We start from the raw sequence: 18636 nt of genomic DNA on the forward strand, positions 1-18636 counted from the left end.
TTTGCAGTTATTTACAGTAGAGCCCTAGTAATACATTCATTCTTTGTTTGCTCCCCCAAATTTTTCTGAATATATACATGTTACTCTTTATGAATTATGTCTGAATACATGTACTCTATGTGAATTCATTTTGAACATTTTGTTAAACTTTTAGACATAGATGCTGGATACAGATCTGAACCTGAACTCAGCCACAGATTAAAACAAAGAACAAAGAGTTTGTCTGATGTCAAGAGTAGAGAACCTCGATCAATGTAAGTTGATTTATCTCCCTTTGTATATTGAGTGCATTCTGTGAGTATTGTTTTGAATAGTGTAAGTTGCCAAAAAAATATAATAGTTTATAATAGTTAATTTTTTTTGAGAGTCCTGATGTGGTTTGATGATTAAAATTGTGCAATTTCCTGAATTGTTTGCTTTGTTTAATTTCTTTATGGCACATAATTTTGGTTTCATTTGCTGGATGCTTCCGTTATTTTAGCCTGCCGTAAGTAGTGGCTCCCCCCATTCAATGCCATCCCTCCCCTGTATATATGTGTAGTTTCTAGTGGCCAATTTATTGGTTACTTATACATGTAACACTTTCTATTGACCATTCTTTTCATCCTTTTAGTGTCTATTTAAAAGTATAATGTAATGCTAGTGTTTACATCCCAGTCAAAAAAAAATCTTTAAAAATAAATAATAATAATATTTCTATGCATCAGTTCACGTATACAGCATGATGTATTAAAAGATGTATTTATGTATGTGCATTATGTTAACAGTTAAATATAGCATAAATGTCATATGACAACCCAAATGTATGAAGTGTTTTGAAATGTGTCTAAAATTAGATTTTGTGGCATGAAGAATTTGAAATTGTTTGCAGTTCCTATAGGCAAAGTTGGAAGCGAAAGCATGATTTCCATAGGTAGTGTCGTTTTTAAAACGAGTGTGATTATTAATTTGATTGTAGTGAAGGAGATTTAAATAGTGTGATCTTGTCTTGTGGCTTAACATGCATCTAACTGTATGTCATCAAATTCATATATCACAAAGCACATAAAACCAAAAAAATGTCTTGTATTCAAAGGGAATTAACTCAAAAGCATGGAGACCAAATAAGCTAGAAAAAAAATATACCATACTTTACATCCTATGTATATCTTATACTGGCATGACTTTTAAAAGAAATATCAAAAAATTATTCTGTATACTTGCATTTCACTTTATTTTATGAACATTCAATTAAAAAGTATAATATAAAGAATTTAAAAGATATATTATAAAAAAAGGACATATATTCAATTTTGTAAAATGTTTTAATTTCAAACTAAAATTTATTAAATTGCCGTTTCACTGATCAGCCATACATATGTATATGTGTGCTTATTTTCATTCCACTTTTCAGAGACTATGAAATGCCTAAAGACTTGCAAGATTTCATCAAATATTTGGAGTATGTTTCTACATGTTTCTAACCTCAGTTGTATTGTTACAGTTTAAACAAAATTATCCCATTTTATTTTACCCCCAAACCCAAGTTATTCATTTAGATTTTATTTCATTAAAATTGTTATAAGTTATATGTTATGTATTATTTACTGATTATTTCTTATTTATCATAAATCCATTTTTTGTTTGTCCAAATTAATTTTTTTTTATTTGGAGTTTTGTGTATATATACAGTATACCTGTGTACCTGTTTCCATCATCATTTCTTAAAAACATGTGATTTCTTACATTACATTTAGAAAAGATACATATATTATCATTAATGTTGATCATTAGAATTCTATATTCAGAAATTTTCAATGCCTCATTATTTTTAATGACTAGTCACATGCTGGATTTGCTTGATTATAGTCCAAAGGGATAAAACTGAACCTGAATCTTGATAGATAAGGTTGAGAGGGTAGACTGCACTCATTATATTCCTGAATCTGTTCAAATCATGACTCTGGACGCTCCACCCATATTATTAACTCCAAAAATTAAGGCGACACCCAAGATTATCCATCAAGACGTGGGAAGAATAAGTTGCACCGGTCACTTAATGCGTACCTTGGCTATCGTTTGAGTTTCACATTGATCACTTCATTTTGTAACCTATATTTCACTAACCCACACACACCCAGCTTTCTTTGTTGTTTTCCATTTTGTTTGTTTGACAATTTTTTTTTTTATACCACTAATCTCAAGAGATTTACAAATTTGTCCATAAGCTGCACTGTAATCGGAAGTGGGCGAGACATTTGTTGACTTTCTATTTTGTGACTGTGCATTTCTTGATTGATCATATACACCTTTGTGTTTAATACAGACCTAAAAGAACAGTCTGTGGTAACAGATGCTTCAGTTTTTTGAGACTTTGATGTATGGAAGGAAAAAATAAGATTTTTATTTTAGTACAGGTAACTGTTTGCAGAAGTGAGTTACGAATTGATTTCTATTTTTTTTCTCCTCTATAGTGAGTGGTCACCACCACATGTTCGTTCTAAGATCGAGGTCTATAGGAACCAACCACGCAGTATTGTAGACTACGAACCAGGATTCTCCTCCATTGCTTTCCAAGAGAGCAAAGTGGTAAGTAGGCTTTGATTTTATCACAAGGCAAAAATCAGTTTTGTAATGCATATAATTTTTCTTTCGTTATGAAATTGGAGAATGCAAATATTGATGAAAATAGTGCTATTCTGTGTATTGAGTCAGTTTGTTTTGGCATGGATAATTTTTATAGGATTGTACTGTGTGAAATTTTCTTGAATTTCTTCCTTATTGAATAATGACAATGGTGAATGCTCTCTTGTTTGATAAGCAGCATGTAAAATCATCATTGCATTTTGGTGCATGTTGGTTTGTTTACATTGATAGCTTTTAAAAGTCGACCTTAGCTCTCATACTCTTTCATTAATGGGTACTTTGATCCTTTGTTTCCTTTGGGATAAACAAGTCAAGTGTATGCATGATTAAGAAAAAAAGTAGGTAAAAATGACATCAAAAAGGAAATAAATCATGTTCTATTGTCATAAAAAATGAAGAAGTTTACAATCAGTCAGCTGATTTTGATTGTGTTGGAGAAGCTTCAGGGTTTTGCTGTGCATCCTCCATTCCTTTTTGATTGTTATTGATCTTTTACCTGGCTAGATATTGATTCTGAGATGCTGCATAACACAGGTGGAAAAAACAGAGGCCTCCCAAGGGAGAAGAGGTAACATTTAATTTGATATGTGACCCCTCCAGGATGGTTTTAGATTTCTAGAAGGATCATTGGTGTGGGAAATCCCTGAATTATAGATACTACAGGTTTACATTGCGGGAGTCAACAATCGTTGACTTTTGATTTGTTATCTAGTGACCTTTGCAAACCTCTGAAGTAAGGGAAGATAACTCTGTGATAGTAAAACTAGGAAGATACAGCTGTTAGGATTTCCCTAGTGTTAGCTTAGGATTAATTAGTCCATTAAAACTGTTCTTGTTGCCTAGGTAAGTCTTATTGTGGGTGCCAAATCAGTTATCCCATTGATTCAAAAGTTGACAAAATTAATATAGTAATCAATATTTGCATGTGTGGCTGTTTGTATTCAGGTAGATATTTGCAGTCTGATCAAAGTGTGTTAATTGGGGGATGGAGAGAGAGACAGGTGATGCTTACTAATTGGGAATATCTAATGCTTGTTAGAGGTGATGTTAACACTGGTGTTCACTCCTGTCACTGAGGTTGTGAACAAGGCAGTGTGAACACACTGTGTGAAAAAAAAACATAGAGTGAAATGTGTGTCTTTGTTATTGTCCTATAGAGTACCACAGGGAGGATAAGATCAAAATCTACTAGTAGCCCCTTCGCTACCTTTGAGCATAAGTGTCGACAGGAACGAGAAGAAAAGGTAAAAAAAACAAATGTACCCAAAAATCGGCCAGGTGTGTCATGTGACCAAAGCCTTTAGGTGTGCAGGAAAGCTTTCATTTTTTTCTGCTTTTCTTTTTTTATGCATTTTTTTCACACACTCACATACTGTTACTGTTGTGAAATCCTGTGGTAGAACCATTAATCAATGTTGTTAATTGCACACTGACCCTTTAATATTTGTTCTCCCATTTTCACATTTTAATTTTTTATAGATTGGGTAAGGAGGTGATGTTTTTTTTTGTCCTACCATATTGACTTTGTTTCATAATGGTTAACTGGAATCTCTAACCCAGACAAACTATTAATAACCTGCATTTTTGTCTAATCACGTTTTTGTTGACGTTATCAGCTATATAATGGAAATTGACTTGTTTGTTTAATATGAGAATCAACAGGATAAGATAATAAGATTTTTTTTAAATGGATCTTTTCTCACCCCCACTGGTGCATGATATTGATGTATCCATATATAATATAATATTAATCTGGCTCCTCATTAAAATCTTTACGATATTGCAGCACAAAGATGGCTTGTATCAGCTTTGTAGGCACAATCTGTAGCCAGTCTTATGTAGTTGGTTTTTCATCTTATATTGGTAATCGGCAAAAGGAGAAATCTCTTTAATCTTCATTTACATTTTGTATTACATAAAGTCTACTATACTTCATACCTAAGTCTATTATACACAGGTTATTCTACAAATTTTAATGCATATCTATGCACAGTCAAAACCTTGATATCTCGAACTCGATGGGACTGAGGAAAAACTTCGGGATATCTAAGGATTTGAGATATCGAAGTTAAAATACATAAAGAAAATATGATTGGGACTTCCAAATCACTTCGACATATCCATGGTACATGTATTTGAGATATTGGTGTTCGAGATACCGAAGTTCAACTGTATGTGAATGTTAATGCAACTTACTAGAGGCCTAGAATAATCAAGTAGCCCATTATCCTATATTTATACATTCAAAAGGTAAACTGGAAGAATTAACTCGGGATATGAATAAATGTAATGTCTATGGTAGTCACTCTATTTTTATTCAAAATAAGAAAAATGGTATTTTCAAAATCTGCACTGCATGGACTTGATTAAAATCAGTTATTTGTCAGTGATTAGAAGAAAAAAATCTAATTAAAAACTTCTCTTGCTCTCATTCAAGTAGATAATTATTTTCTATTGAAATTTTAGAAAGACTAGCTAACTTTGTATTTTATGATATGTTTTGCTTTATAGTAGTACAATTCTAAATTCAAAAGAGCTAGATGTCCCAAGATCATAATAGAAATAGAATTGGAATTGTGCATGTGTCTATCAATACATTCATATATCTTAATTTACTAAAAGGTGAGAGTATTATGTGAAATATGTATTCTTGGGATGGCTCGGATTTATTACAGCTTTTTACAATGTATTCTTAATTAAGAAGATATAACAGTATTGCAATAAATTGTATGTATTTTGTAGGGTATTGTCCACAACCCACCCATAGAGAAACCAGGACAATTCAGTAGATAGTAAGTATATATATAGACATACTATAGTATATATAGACATAGATTTGAGGCCTGTTCAACAGAGCGAACGTTCGTGAGTGCTCGCCAAAATTCCTTATTCCTCCAACAGAAATGCTCTCGAGCACTGTTGAACTGGCCTCTGGTTTCATTAGAAATTCCAGAAGCCAAAAGGAGCTGTGTACATTAAAAAGTCTGTAGAAAGTTAAATTTGATTTACTGGAAGAATTTGAAGGTTCTCTGAAGCTCGTAGGCAAAAATTAAAGTGCAAATGACAAGATTAATGACAAGAATTTCTGGGTAAACTTCATCTAGATCTTGTATTTCAAAGAAGGTGAAATATAGTTGCGGGACTAAACTGTGTTTTTACAATCTTATTGAATGACGGAGATAATAGTTGGTATGTTTATGATCCATGGGTGTTACAATTAACGTACTAAGAGTCCTTACCTGAGGAAGAGTTCATTGAGAAGATTGACAAAATGATGTTATCAAAGTTATGTATATCCCTGCTAAGTTTGTAAACAAAACTATTCAAGGAAAATAAACACAGGGGGTGGCAAAAGTTTAAAAAGGTCTAGTAAATTGTGATTTTTATAGGCTAATTAGACAATTTAAAGGGTCTTTTGACACCTGACATAGATAACTGTTATACCTCCTTACACAAAAGATGTTTCTTAGTTGGAGTTGTCTGCCCTTAGGTAGATAATGCTGTGCTGTTCAGGGCAGTCAGTGGTTTGAATGAGTTACACATGGGTGCTTCTAAGCAGGCCAGGTACAATACTTGGATAACAACTTTATTAGGATGAATGAAACTGAAAATGAAGGACATAATCTTCCTATAGAAATGTTCAATGATGATTCAGCCAAAGGGGCATCTTTATGGACAGTTGTGTTTTTTTGAAAAATTGTGAAAGTGTGCACATGTAAGCTGGGAAGAAAAGGCTTAGTGTGTATTTTGTTTACAAAGGCATTTTGATGGACTTTTGATTCAAGAGTAGAAATTACATATGTGTCATACACCTGCATCAATATGATGAAATTAATCGAACAGCTGTATGGGTAGGTGTTATTATTGACAATCAATGTCTATCTTCTCTGTGAAAATTTTATTACTTCTTTGAGTGCCAGTTATTGAATGAACAATGTTTATGTTTCTAGATATTAAAGAAAACATTGTTAGTTTTTAGCATAATTTCCTGTCAAAGGTATTAATATTCTTCCTGAGTAGACACAAGGTGTATTTTACCTGAAGGGGGTCCCATTAACAGATAAGAAAGATGGCTCCAAGACGAGCTTTAATTTTTACTAAAATGTCATATATATTGATTTTTTAGAGTGTGTTGATCTATCAATAATAATTCTATAAGATATGCAGCTTTCAACACTATAGGGGGTGCTGTTATTTATGTCACCCAGGTGCATCAATTTAAAATGAGATACACTTCTTTAGAATCAGTTGTTTATACTATTGTAAGTGTCAAAGCCTTTACAAAAAGCCTTCATATAAAGATAGGATAGCTCTAAACATTTAAAGATTAGGTCGACAGAAATATCAGTGCTAAAACAGGTATTATCAGCCAAGATATTTGACTTTGATTCCATTTTCTTTTGTTTGGGGCAGTGCTAAGCTCTGGGTTTTACTACACGCTGTACCATTGTACCAGATTTGGTTGTTTTATGGGTGTCTATCACAAAACCGAACAAACCTCAAGATACTAGTGTTTATTCTGTCACATGTAATACACAGGGCAAATATTCACACAAAAACTTTTTATGTGAGTAGCTGGACAGAGTCAATAATAGCAGGGCTGTGCCAAGAAAATTTGATTGTTTTGGAGTAAACATAGCCACATGGCTGGGTGCACCACTGGGAATCGTAATTACTAGATAGGCCACTATAGTTCTAAGTGGAGAATGCTTGGTGCCCTAATATATTTATTTGTGATGTGTTAATGATTATTGGTAAATCAATTAGTGAGGTTAGATGGAATATGGGTGAGGCGTATAGGCAGTGAAAATTAGGAATCTCTAATGATTTCTCCAGAGGTCTCTTCTCAATTAATCAAGATGTGACCTTTAAAATGTAACAATGGGACAGTTCTCCATAATAAAGTGCTTACATTCAGTTTTCCTTGCTAGTACTCGCACTTTGATAAACACTGTGTCTTCAGAATTTTGCTTTTTTTAGGAGGTACCAACACAAAGTGTTTAATGAAATGCACCCTGCCGTGTGTTTCCACATCTTTATAATTGATGAATGATGCAGATACTAATATGTGTTGGACATTTTAAAGTATGCTAAGTGTGACTTTTATGTCCAGGTGTGACAACTGCAGTCAAGATGACAGATTCATTCATCATTGCTAGGTGTTGACATTGTCGTCTGCTTCCCCTGATACACAGTGTTCTTACTTTGAAGATCTCTTTTATGTGCATCCTCTGCACCATGTTTATCAAAACTGTAAATCACTTTTTATTTGTGAGAACATTTTCGCATAATTATGCTAGACCTTCTGTTTTTTGAAATTTTCATTCTCCTGTATAATTCTATTTTCAAAAATTAAAATAAACGATAACCAGAATTCGTTAGATTTAACTTGTTTCACTTATAAATACCAAAATAAATGATCTCTCAAAAATATGGCATTGTTAAACTTATTTCTGCAGTGTAATTGACACAGCATGAAAGAAGAATATGTGGGTGTGTCCTGAGTGGGCAGAAACAGTATATGTAATTTAAAAACAATCAAATTCAAAGCTACCTTTACCAGAACTTATTATCCACCTGTTGTAAAGCTTTAGATTGATGTAGGTCACTTATGACTAGCAACCCACAGGTTGTCCAGACATCTCACCCAGTTAGAGGGGTTGTATTGGAGTGATAGGATTCCAAGAGTACCCTGTGTGTAAATGTTTCCTCCCACTCATTTCCTACATAAAGACAACCAGACACCTTGTTAGACTGACCTTAAGGACAGACGATACGTTTCTCAATAATATATAATTTTTTCTAAGATTTTGTCATTGAGGTATTGCTACTTTAACATGTTTACTCGCAAAAAATTAAGGTACCTTACCAGGCATTTGTGCAAGATACCAGAGGATGTTTTTCCTATAAAATCCTTTTGGAAAAAACTTAATTAGCCAATAACACATTTTTTTGGTGCTTCATTTTTTTAAAAACAATTAAAAATCAGTTTAGAAATCAGGTGGTTATTAAAATTTTGAATATTTTCCACATAATTTGAAGGTATACAAAACAGATATTTGAGAAACGTATCGTCTGACCTTAACATAACTGTTGTCTCAACAAGCTAATATCTAAGTTAACCAATGTTGATGTACTTTTCATACACTAATGTATTGTTGATTTGTTCCTATAGGGTGAAACTATAGCTCCTTTGGGTGTTTAGTTTGAAGTAAGGTTCCCTTCTAAGGTGCATACAGTTGAACTTCATTATCTTAAACACTGATACCTTGAATACCAGATATTGTCGAAGTGGCAGTCCCAACTACTTTTTATTTATGTTTTTTACTCTCATTATCTCAAATCCTCAGATATCTTGATGTTTGATCTTGGTCCCAACGAGTTTGAGATAACAAGGTTTGACTACATAAACTTGTGAAATATTCATTGACCAACACTAATTTTCTATGATTCTGGTGCTATATGGAGATAAGATAGGGACAGGTATGTTGCTGTGCTTTGTTCCATGTAATTGTCAGATAGGGGATGTTGGTTTGGTTAACCAGCTGCACAGTTTCATGTTATCTGCAATACAGAGAAGTTATTAGACATGGATAGAAGCAGGAGATTGGCAATACACTTTCAGTATCATATTGATGAAAACTGAATATTTCATATTGCGAGATTGTAATAACCTTACAAATTGATATCCTGGGAGCAGAGTTGATTGTTGGTTGCCAACAGAACAAGGAAATATGATTCAAATTTACCTACATATTTTGTTTCATGAACAGGAATTTGAGCAGAGTACATTGTTGTAAAAATATGTATGCATAATTGCTGTAAACAAGTACAGATTTTTGCAAATGTTTCAATGATAAAGTTGACAATATTACAGTGGCGCCGCGTTTATCCGGACGCCATTTATCCGGACGCTTCACCATCCGGACGATATTTTTTGGGAACCGATTTTTTCCATGTTATTTTGTCTCATTAATCCGGGAATTCGCGTTCCGTATCCGGACGGTCAATTTCTACTACAAAACATAATAGTTCATTGAAAAATGACTCGTTTATCCGGACGGTAATTTTTCAAGAAACGACATTTTCACACTTATCTTGCATTCGTGTTAATTGTTGTAAAAACATTGGCCATGCAGTCAGTTTGAAGGCGGTTACCTGTGACCTACAAACAATAGCGTCTATAATTAGCGTGTGTTTACCCCAATTCAATCACACGTTTATCTTTATTATGAAGCTCAAAGAATTTAACTGACACTGTGCATTAATTAAATAATAATCCGTTCAAAATCATATTGCTAACCGTATATACATCGCTAAATTAAGAAGAATTTTGGAGAGTTGTAAATAAAATGAACAATAAATAACGAGCGATTTTGTAATGCTCTTTATCATGTGATTGCGTTAGTTTAAAATACGATGTTCCATTTCTAAAAAACGTAAATGGATTTGAAACGTTTTTTTTCCCAAAAGACAGTATAGAAAGGTACATAATAGAAGAAATATCTCTATCTAATGTACTACCGTTTACAAACGTCCATTACATATCAAACTGGCGTTACGTACAGAAGTTGATTACGTTTTTCAAGGTATTTTTTAATGATCGAAATTCAAACTTAGCGTCTGTAGAAAAAAATAATATTGATAATCATGAAGACGGCTCGTGTTTACGAATGTTATTACTTTGTTTGATTAGTTTGCAGTGTTTAATTTTATAGTAACCATGTGTAATGAATATACGGGGAATATACAGGGTTAGTTTATATTTGAACATTTTCAATGATGATGCTGAACAGTTCTGTCATATCATATAAGCTTCAATAATTATAATATATGACCAAAAAAAACAACAGTAGATCAAAATTTGCTCAACCCATGAAGTCACATGTCAAAGAGAAGGTGAATTAAAAAAGGAGGTCTCGGCATAAAATTGGCCATCCACTTTTTTTATTGTGTAAATTACATTTTAATATATTTTTTCATTAATCAATTACTGCTTTTAAAACAATTAAGCAAAATATAATTTAAAAGTTGTCTTTCTTTGCTGTCACATTTGAAACAAGAATGTGCATATATACATGCTTATATAGAGAGTGCTTTTTGATATGTGATTCAATTATCCGGACGATTCATTTATCCGGACGATTTCGTTGGGGACAGAGGCGTCCGGATAAACGAGGCGCCACTGTATAAACAGAGAACATTGGTGAGAGTTTGTTGAATGGTATGATGAGGTCAGATTAGTGATTTTTCTACAAAGACTGATCTTCATGAATATTAATCTAAGGTGATGAAAAGAATTATGGTAATACCCGATAAGTAAAGATAAGCCTGATTGGGAATACCAGATTTTGATTTTGTCAGTCAACTAAGACTACATTTTGTTGTTAAATGAGCAGGGTGTGTTGGAGAAGGAATACAGTAGATCATTTAACAGTGTTTAACATGGCTTCATCTTATGTTTTATGGTAACTGTTTTTTTTTTCTGGTCAAAAATTTTTTGTACTTGGCATATCATTCATAGTTCAAGGAGAATGATTTATTGTAAGCTGGTAAGAAACAATTAATGAATTAAGCACATTTATGCCCTTGACAATTCAATGTTATGCACATGTATATCTATATGTACGAATGCTTACTGGTATGTTTTGCAATAACTGCTGCATAGATTGTTTTGTGGTTAGAAGATATTTTACCATAGCCTTTGAAATGGGTATTCTATGAAGATGAATAAAGTAATTAATTGTAAAGACCAGACTTAGTTTGCAGGTTAATGAGATTATAGAAATAAAATTACTGTATCTGATCACTTTGAAAAGTACTTTCATTGTAGAATTATAAAATCAACATTATCCTATTTCTGTTACAGCACAGAGGGAAAGAAACAAGGATCCACCCCTCTCAATCTCAAGGATGAGGGGGAGGAAGACAAAGATGCTGCCTACAAGCGTGTCCAGAAAGGAGGAGATATTCCCATCAAGGGTCTGCACATGCCTGCCCCAGAGAAACCATCAAGTGAGTTATCTCCCCTCTGTAGCTAATCTTACGGCTTACTGTTTGACTGGTTTTCTTTCCTTATTTCACCTCACCTCTGAAACTTTTAAAATGTTTTTGCTGTTCCTGTCCACATGGTTATATTTTTCACCTTGAAACCTATGTATTTTTTCCCTTGATCACAGCCTTGTTTTGCCAGAGCTGATGAAGCTGTATAAAAGTTCTTGTTTATGCACATTCTAGATCAATAGGGTAATCTCGGAAACAAAATCTCATGGAAAACAAGTGAAACTGGGGAATTGGTATCTCTGCTGTTCAGACAAAGCTAATTAATTAAACAGGGATTTTTTTTTTAATTCAATATAAGTACATTTTTAGAATACGAGTAGGATGAAATTTTCATGATACTTTTAGCATGATTTCAATTAAGTCATATAGAAATAAATGATATTGATAAAATGCATGCATGCTACATACTTCATAAGCATAAGCAATCTCAAAGCACTTCATTATATTGAATTAACATTGTATTGCAGGGGAAAAAAACTAATTCGCATTATTACATAATCCACGGCAACTAATTTTTTAGTATGAACATACATCATTTCCAAGATTTTTTTTTCTAGGCTAGGAATAATCCTTTTTCAATGTCAGCTCACCCATTTATTTAGATTACGTTCTGTATATCTGTGTGTCATCTTGCTTTTGGCTGTGTACATACGTATCGTCATGGTAACCAGTTCTCTGTCTCACTAGTGCACATTGTCTCTGTCTGAGCAGCCATATCATTTAGTGCCTGTCACAACACTACATCAAGGCCAACGCTTGAATATTTGATCATTTTGGCTATTGCTGGCTGAAATTAATAAAGTCATTAAACCTTTAAGATAAATTGTAATGGCAAATGCCATTTCTTTTGCTGTACTAATGCATAGAATTCCACTCTTGTGTGAATTATTAAATAAATTATAAATTTTCAGTCCTAATAAAATATAATTGAAAAAAATGGCATTATATCCATGATATAAAGTCTTGGAATGGAAAATCTGGAACTAAAGACTTTTTTCAAAATTAAATGTATGCCAAAAGTCCTAGAGAGCTTGATTAGTGTAGTCTTTTGAAGAAGTGATTGCTATAATTTATTGTACTGTTTTTCTCTTGCAGACTGGCCAGGCATAGTCATAGTGTGCATTAGTGACACATTGTGCTCAGTTACTGTGCTCTCACATATAATCATCCTAACTCATGTCTTCCCTGAACTAACATAGAATAGAGAATAGTGCTATCAAACATTGTCACCTACATAAACTGACCACACAAAAGATACAAGGGGAAGCAAAGCTTTGGAAACACATGGTGGAGTGGAGAAATGTCTGTGTTGACAAAGGATATGAGAACTGTAAACCTTGCACGAAGGAACCAAAGGACAGCTGATCTGGAAAAGTTCAGGCCAGAAATGCATTCAACTCCAAAGTCCTCAGACTTACAATTAGGAAGATTTAGTCCTCAACTGAGGAGGAGGCCAGATCTGCTTCCTCACAGTCCGAGGAGTGATGTCATGTCCTCGTCACTGGATATGGAGAAGGAACAGGAGAGATTGGAGAAACTTGTTCTGGAGGAAGAAGCTGAAAGAGACTGGAATCAACCAAGGAAAATTGTGGATGTTTTCAGAGATTCAAAATCGGCATCAGACTTTCTTCAGCTTAAAGATGACATCAAGACCTTGTCATCTAAACCTAATGCATCTCCAAACAGAACTCCATCAAATTCACCCAGACATCAGGCAAAGAATGGGGCATGTAATGACAATGATGAATATGATGATTGTGATTATGAGGAGGAAGAAATACAACAGCCTCAGGAAACATACAGAATGCCAGATCCATGGTCAAAGATCATGTCTTTTGAGCCATATGAATCCAGAGAGGATACCTCAAAGAGGCAGTGGCATTCTTTGTCTGCAAGAAGTTCCCTCTGCAGTGAGAAGTCTTCAAGACTAGATCCCCACACTTACCAGTCTTACACAGCAGGGCTTCTGCACTCTAGTGGCAAGTCTGAGAAATTTCTCAACCTCCAGAAACATTACTCAATCTTGGAAAGAATATCTGAACTGGAAAAGAAAAGAAGCAAGAGCTTCAAAACAAGTAAAAGGCCAAAAAGCTGGCATACTGGCAATTCAGCAGAGGATGAGGAATTGCAAGATCTGTACTTTGAATTAGATGAAGCTAAGAAAAATAGAAAGTTCTTCAGCAGGAAAAGTGAACATGCTCATGCTTCTTGGAATCCTAATGCTGACAAAGGTTTGATGCAGAAACAGAAGTCGCTTCAAGATCTGAAGATGAAATACAGCAAGGATGATTCTGTTGAAAGTGTCTCTGGTACAAAAATGTCTGGTACAAGATCATTGGGGCGAGAAAAGAAATTTGCAGCTTTAGCAGAAAAGTTCAGACTTTTTGACGATGACTTTAATCAGAGCATCAATTCAAACAAATCAAAAAGACAACAGTCTTGGCAGGGTAGGGATTTCTACATTAACAAGCAATCATCAACTCCTGCTTCTCAGATATCTTTGCATGGCACACAGGTTGAAGTACAACCCCACAATAAATATGAAATTTTTGTGGAGGATAAGCAGATGCAAAGTAAAGCTTTGAAAGGGATAGAGTCTCTGCATATAAGATCATTTTCAGCTCCCAACACTCAAAAAGAGGTTGAGGCTGATAATCCACTGATCAGGACTAACTCCTCTAAAGAGTCTTTCTTTGGCAGCCCTCACGTAGAGCAGAAGGCACCACTGTTGGTGTCACCTTTATCAGTCATTCATGGAAGGAAGATAATGGCTACATATGTCAATGAAGATCCTGCTTCATGGAATGAATATTCTGATGAATCAAAGAAAGATTTGCTGCCAGGTCAGTCGTCATCAACACTTAATGTGTTTTCTAGAAGAGGTGTAGATTCCTCTCCTATTCAGGATGTTAAGAACTGTGTGCAGATGTTTGAAAACAGTGAAAGAAATGCTCAATTTCATGACCAACAGAAAAAATCTTCCAAAATGATATTTCCTACTGTAAATAAAGAAATAAAGGAATCTCCTGATAATGGTGTGCTTACTTCCAAATCTGCATTTTCGACTCAACATTCTCAGCCAGGTAGTGGTCCTTGTGTTAAGTTTCATGTCAGGGATCTGAGGGCTCTGGCAGAAAACAATGAATTCAGTCAAAGTAAGTTTGGTATGAAACCTCAAGTAGACAGGCAGCCAATGATGGAAAAATATTTGGAAGATGTTCTTGAACATTCAAGAAGCAATGAAAGACTAGAACTAATAGACAGTGACCAAGAAAGGTCTGACTTATTGTTTCACAGAAATTCAAATGATGGTAATAATTTATATGCAGGACAAGGAACTGGTGTTTCACAGTATCACATTGACACCTCAGATGAATCTGAAAGTGTAGGTTCTGATGAAAGTGCTGGAACTTTTATTGTCAAACACAGCGATGAAGAGTCTGAAGAAAATCTGCCTGATGTGACAAAAGGGACAAATCCTGTAAAATTTTTGGGGGCCGGTAAGGTAGAGCCTAGAGCAAGGTCTGTCCCTGATCTTAAAAGGGAGAAAATTGATCAAACACCTCGGAGACCTGGATCTGCCAAGTCACAGTTGAGTTTGAATAAAGATACCCCAAATGAAGCCAAATCAGTGAAAAATGCTAGTAATGTTAAAAGTTTAAGGGAGTTGTTTCATGAACGGAAAGAGGAAGGCAAGAGAAGTAGACTTCAGTTTGATCAGATTGGTGGCAAATTTAAATTGATTAGCCAATTACCACAGGATAACATAAAATCAGAAAATAGGCAGGCCCATTTTGAAGACAATTTTAATGTACCACAGATTTGGAGTTCACAGGAGAAAACTACAAGAACAGATATATCTAAACCCAACATTAATAGGGAGGAAGAAAAGGCAAAAAGGTTTGTTTTGGTCAAGAAACCTTTGAAACTGGCTGTGTCATCCAAACCTGAAAGTCCAGCTACAGATTTAACAAGACAAGACATGCCTATACAGAAGAAATCACCTATAATTCTTAAAAGGGGATTTCTGCAACAGTCCATGCCAGACCGATATTACCACACAATCGCAGCACCTCGAAGAAAAGATCCCTCAGTTCAGAAATCCAACAATGGTGGTGGAACTCTCCCCAGGTCATCTGGAAGGTCACAAGATCAGATGCAGAGCATGGCAATTGCAGGTCATTATTAAATTCTTCATCCACTTCCCCAGCTTTGCATGTGACCCTTCTCTGCTTTTGTTCCTCTTCCAACAATCTGTCTCTCATCATTGTCTGCTCTTGCATGGTGTGATTAATGTAGAATTTTGTTGAGAGCATTCCAGAAAAAAAAATTACTCTCAGTTGCTGCCATTTAATGATTTAACCCTGTTAGAAGGTTATTTGGGAGGAAAAAAATCATGAGGCTAACATTTTAAAAAATTTTCAGAAAAACTAAAATTCATTTTAAGTATCAGACCACATTGATTGTTTTTCATATTGTTTTTATTCATACCTTGTGACTATATTGCATGCCTTCTTTCAATTTTTTGATTTTGATTGCATGTTTTTTGAAATAGAAAAGAAAGCAGAACAGGACCAGACCATGCCTCCAAAAGTCCCTCCTTCTCCCCAATCACCTCAGCAGCTCATCCCCCATTTCCACAATGTATATGAACCAGTTGTTGTCAGGGTCAATAACCACCCTGGTTCTTCCTTCATTAGTGGGGCCCCTGCCCCTCCTATACGGAAGCATCCCATCACAATAGGAGGGTACAAGTTCAAGTTGCCAAGGCAACGTAGTAGTCTGTCTGCAGCCGAACAGCTAGGGGTCACAAGTCCTTCCCCAATCAAATCCAATGGAGGTATTGCTTGTGTGCTGGGCAAGAACCTAATGCCTCTGTAGAAGTTTTTGGAGTGTTTTTCTCCTCTGGTCTCACATGCTGTAGATGGCTTGCTCCTCACACATTTTATATATTACGATGGTTTTGGCATTAAAAGGGTTTACTCATATTTTGTTGCTAGGTGTTTGATGAAAAACTTGTGTCTAAAACTTAAGTTGTATGTGCTCCAAGTGATAGGCTTTCCCCAAACATTTAAATTGTGTTACTTTTATATCATCAGCCATTGATGAGGAGTTTGCTTTTCTGAAAGAGTTTGAGAAGGGTGAGTATGAGAATCATGTGAGCATGACTTATCAGACCAAGTATTATCAAACATATCTGCCAAGTTTCAGTTTCAGCACACTATTACACTGTATATGTCACAAACACTTTACTAAATAAATCTGCATTAATGAGCATGGATGATTGAAAATCTTATACATAGAGATTCAATATTACAATAGGTAGTTCATGTAAAAGTCATATTTTTGTAAAAAAAACATTTATTCTTTAATACTATATTAAGTTTATTTGAAAATAAGCAAATATTCACGTGCTAAGCAAACTGGGATGATTCATGTTCCCAAAATCTTGAATATACTGTACCTGTTTAGAATGTGCAGAAAGGAAAAAGAGTAAGTTCTCCTTAGTCTCTTGTGTTTCATGTCAGACTGAGTGTTCTCTAAAACTGATGGTAAAGCATGAAATTATACATACATTGTATCATACATAAGGAACCTTTAAGCAGCATGGACAAAAATTTGTTGTTGCATACATATTTACCAATCTTGATAAGTCGTATTGTGGATGTCCAATTTTTCCCAGGTTTGTCGTATCATTTGGAGCACTGTGTTGAATAACAATTTTAAGTATTACTAACAGTAGAATTAAAATTGATTAAATTAACATGAATGAAAAAACAAAAAACTAAAAGCACTGACTTTTAATGTCATAATTCCTGTGGCCCAAAAACTAGATTTCAATAAGTTTTTTTGTGTGTGTGTGAAATAAATGATTTTTCCATCATGATACTAGACTTGTGTTGGCACTGTGATTTAGTATAATGTTTTAATCCAATGTTATTATGGCTACCTTGGTAATAATTCTGCACTTTTACTATAGATTTTGCCTACAGCTTCTTACGTTTTAATGCTTTTGCTCTATTTATATTTTAGGTAGAAGATTAGCTCTAATTTTTATTTACACTTTCCTATATCCTGTAGCTATGTACAATACTGGAATCACAATATCTGTGTGATAATTTACTGTTGTTTGGTTTATTCTTTCACAATATTTTATCACCTTTGTACTTTGTAAAAGTTTGTAAAAAATTGTGTTGATGTGGATTTTATTTTTGTTTTGTGAAATTCTGTGTACTGTTTCCTAATGTTAATGTGTAATTGATTATAACTGTCCTCCATATTCTTACAGCCTTCAAGCATCCAACCACAGAGCAGAAGAAAGCCACAATGAGCGCAGACCCTAAGTACGTTCGTCGTAAGGAGGAAGAGGAAGAGTACAGAAGACAACGACTGGTAAGTCTGTCCCCCCCTCCCCCTCCCATGTCCACAGGAGTTAATTATATTTACATCCACTGCATATTTTCTCCATTGTTTCATATGAATTAATCAGAAAACACAGTCAACTTCAGAGCTAGTCAGATCCAGCTTTTGAAAGCCATCTGTATGACAGATTTCTTTAGAAGTGTCAAAGGTCAACTGTTTCATGGCTTTTCCATAAATTTAATGTAAAAATCGATTATATGATAATTAACATATTTTCACTCACTTTATATGAATTTTTTTCTGGCAAATCGAATATAAATATATGGGGATGAATGGTTGCAACGTTGCAGACAGCAATGTTGCAACCATTCACCCCCATATATTTACATTTGAAATGTATTTTATTGATAAAGTTGAAAGCTTTGGCATTTATAATGTATCATAACACAGACAGGGAGGTCAAAATGTTAATTAAAGTATTGAATTTATTTTGATGTATGTCACTAACTTTGAATGCTGTACTAATGCGACATCATATGTGAAAATCACAATTCATGCTGATGTTGAATAATAAAGGTTGCTCCA

General features: G+C 34.4%; 2 protein-coding genes across 7 annotated transcripts in view; one reads left to right on the top strand and one right to left on the bottom strand.

Moving 5' to 3' along the window:
* LOC133190361 (uncharacterized) overlaps nt 1–18636 on the top strand; it is a 231401-nt gene that overhangs the window by 204673 nt on the left and 8092 nt on the right. For all 6 annotated transcript variants that reach the window (XM_061325940.1, XM_061325942.1, XM_061325941.1 and 3 more), the window contains 8 exons: nt 155–254; nt 1394–1441; nt 2454–2568; nt 3783–3869; nt 5368–5417; nt 11495–11640; nt 16244–16528; nt 17978–18081. In XM_061325940.1, coding sequence (XP_061181924.1) covers nt 155–254; nt 1394–1441; nt 2454–2568; nt 3783–3869; nt 5368–5417; nt 11495–11640; nt 16244–16528; nt 17978–18081 — 935 coding nt within the window. The remainder of the gene's footprint in view (nt 1–154; nt 255–1393; nt 1442–2453; nt 2569–3782; nt 3870–5367; nt 5418–11494; nt 11641–16243; nt 16529–17977; nt 18082–18636) is intronic.
* LOC133190369 (RNA binding protein fox-1 homolog 2-like) overlaps nt 1–18636 on the bottom strand; it is a 443535-nt gene that overhangs the window by 119872 nt on the left and 305027 nt on the right. The gene's annotated exons all lie outside the window — the stretch shown is intronic.

The sequence above is a fragment of the Saccostrea echinata genome, unplaced genomic scaffold (genome assembly GCF_033153115.1).
Source record: "Saccostrea echinata isolate AGI-Se365-2 ecotype Australia unplaced genomic scaffold, CSIRO_AGI_Sech_v1 ptg000022l, whole genome shotgun sequence".
Lineage (NCBI taxonomy): Eukaryota > Metazoa > Mollusca > Bivalvia > Ostreida > Ostreidae > Saccostrea > Saccostrea echinata.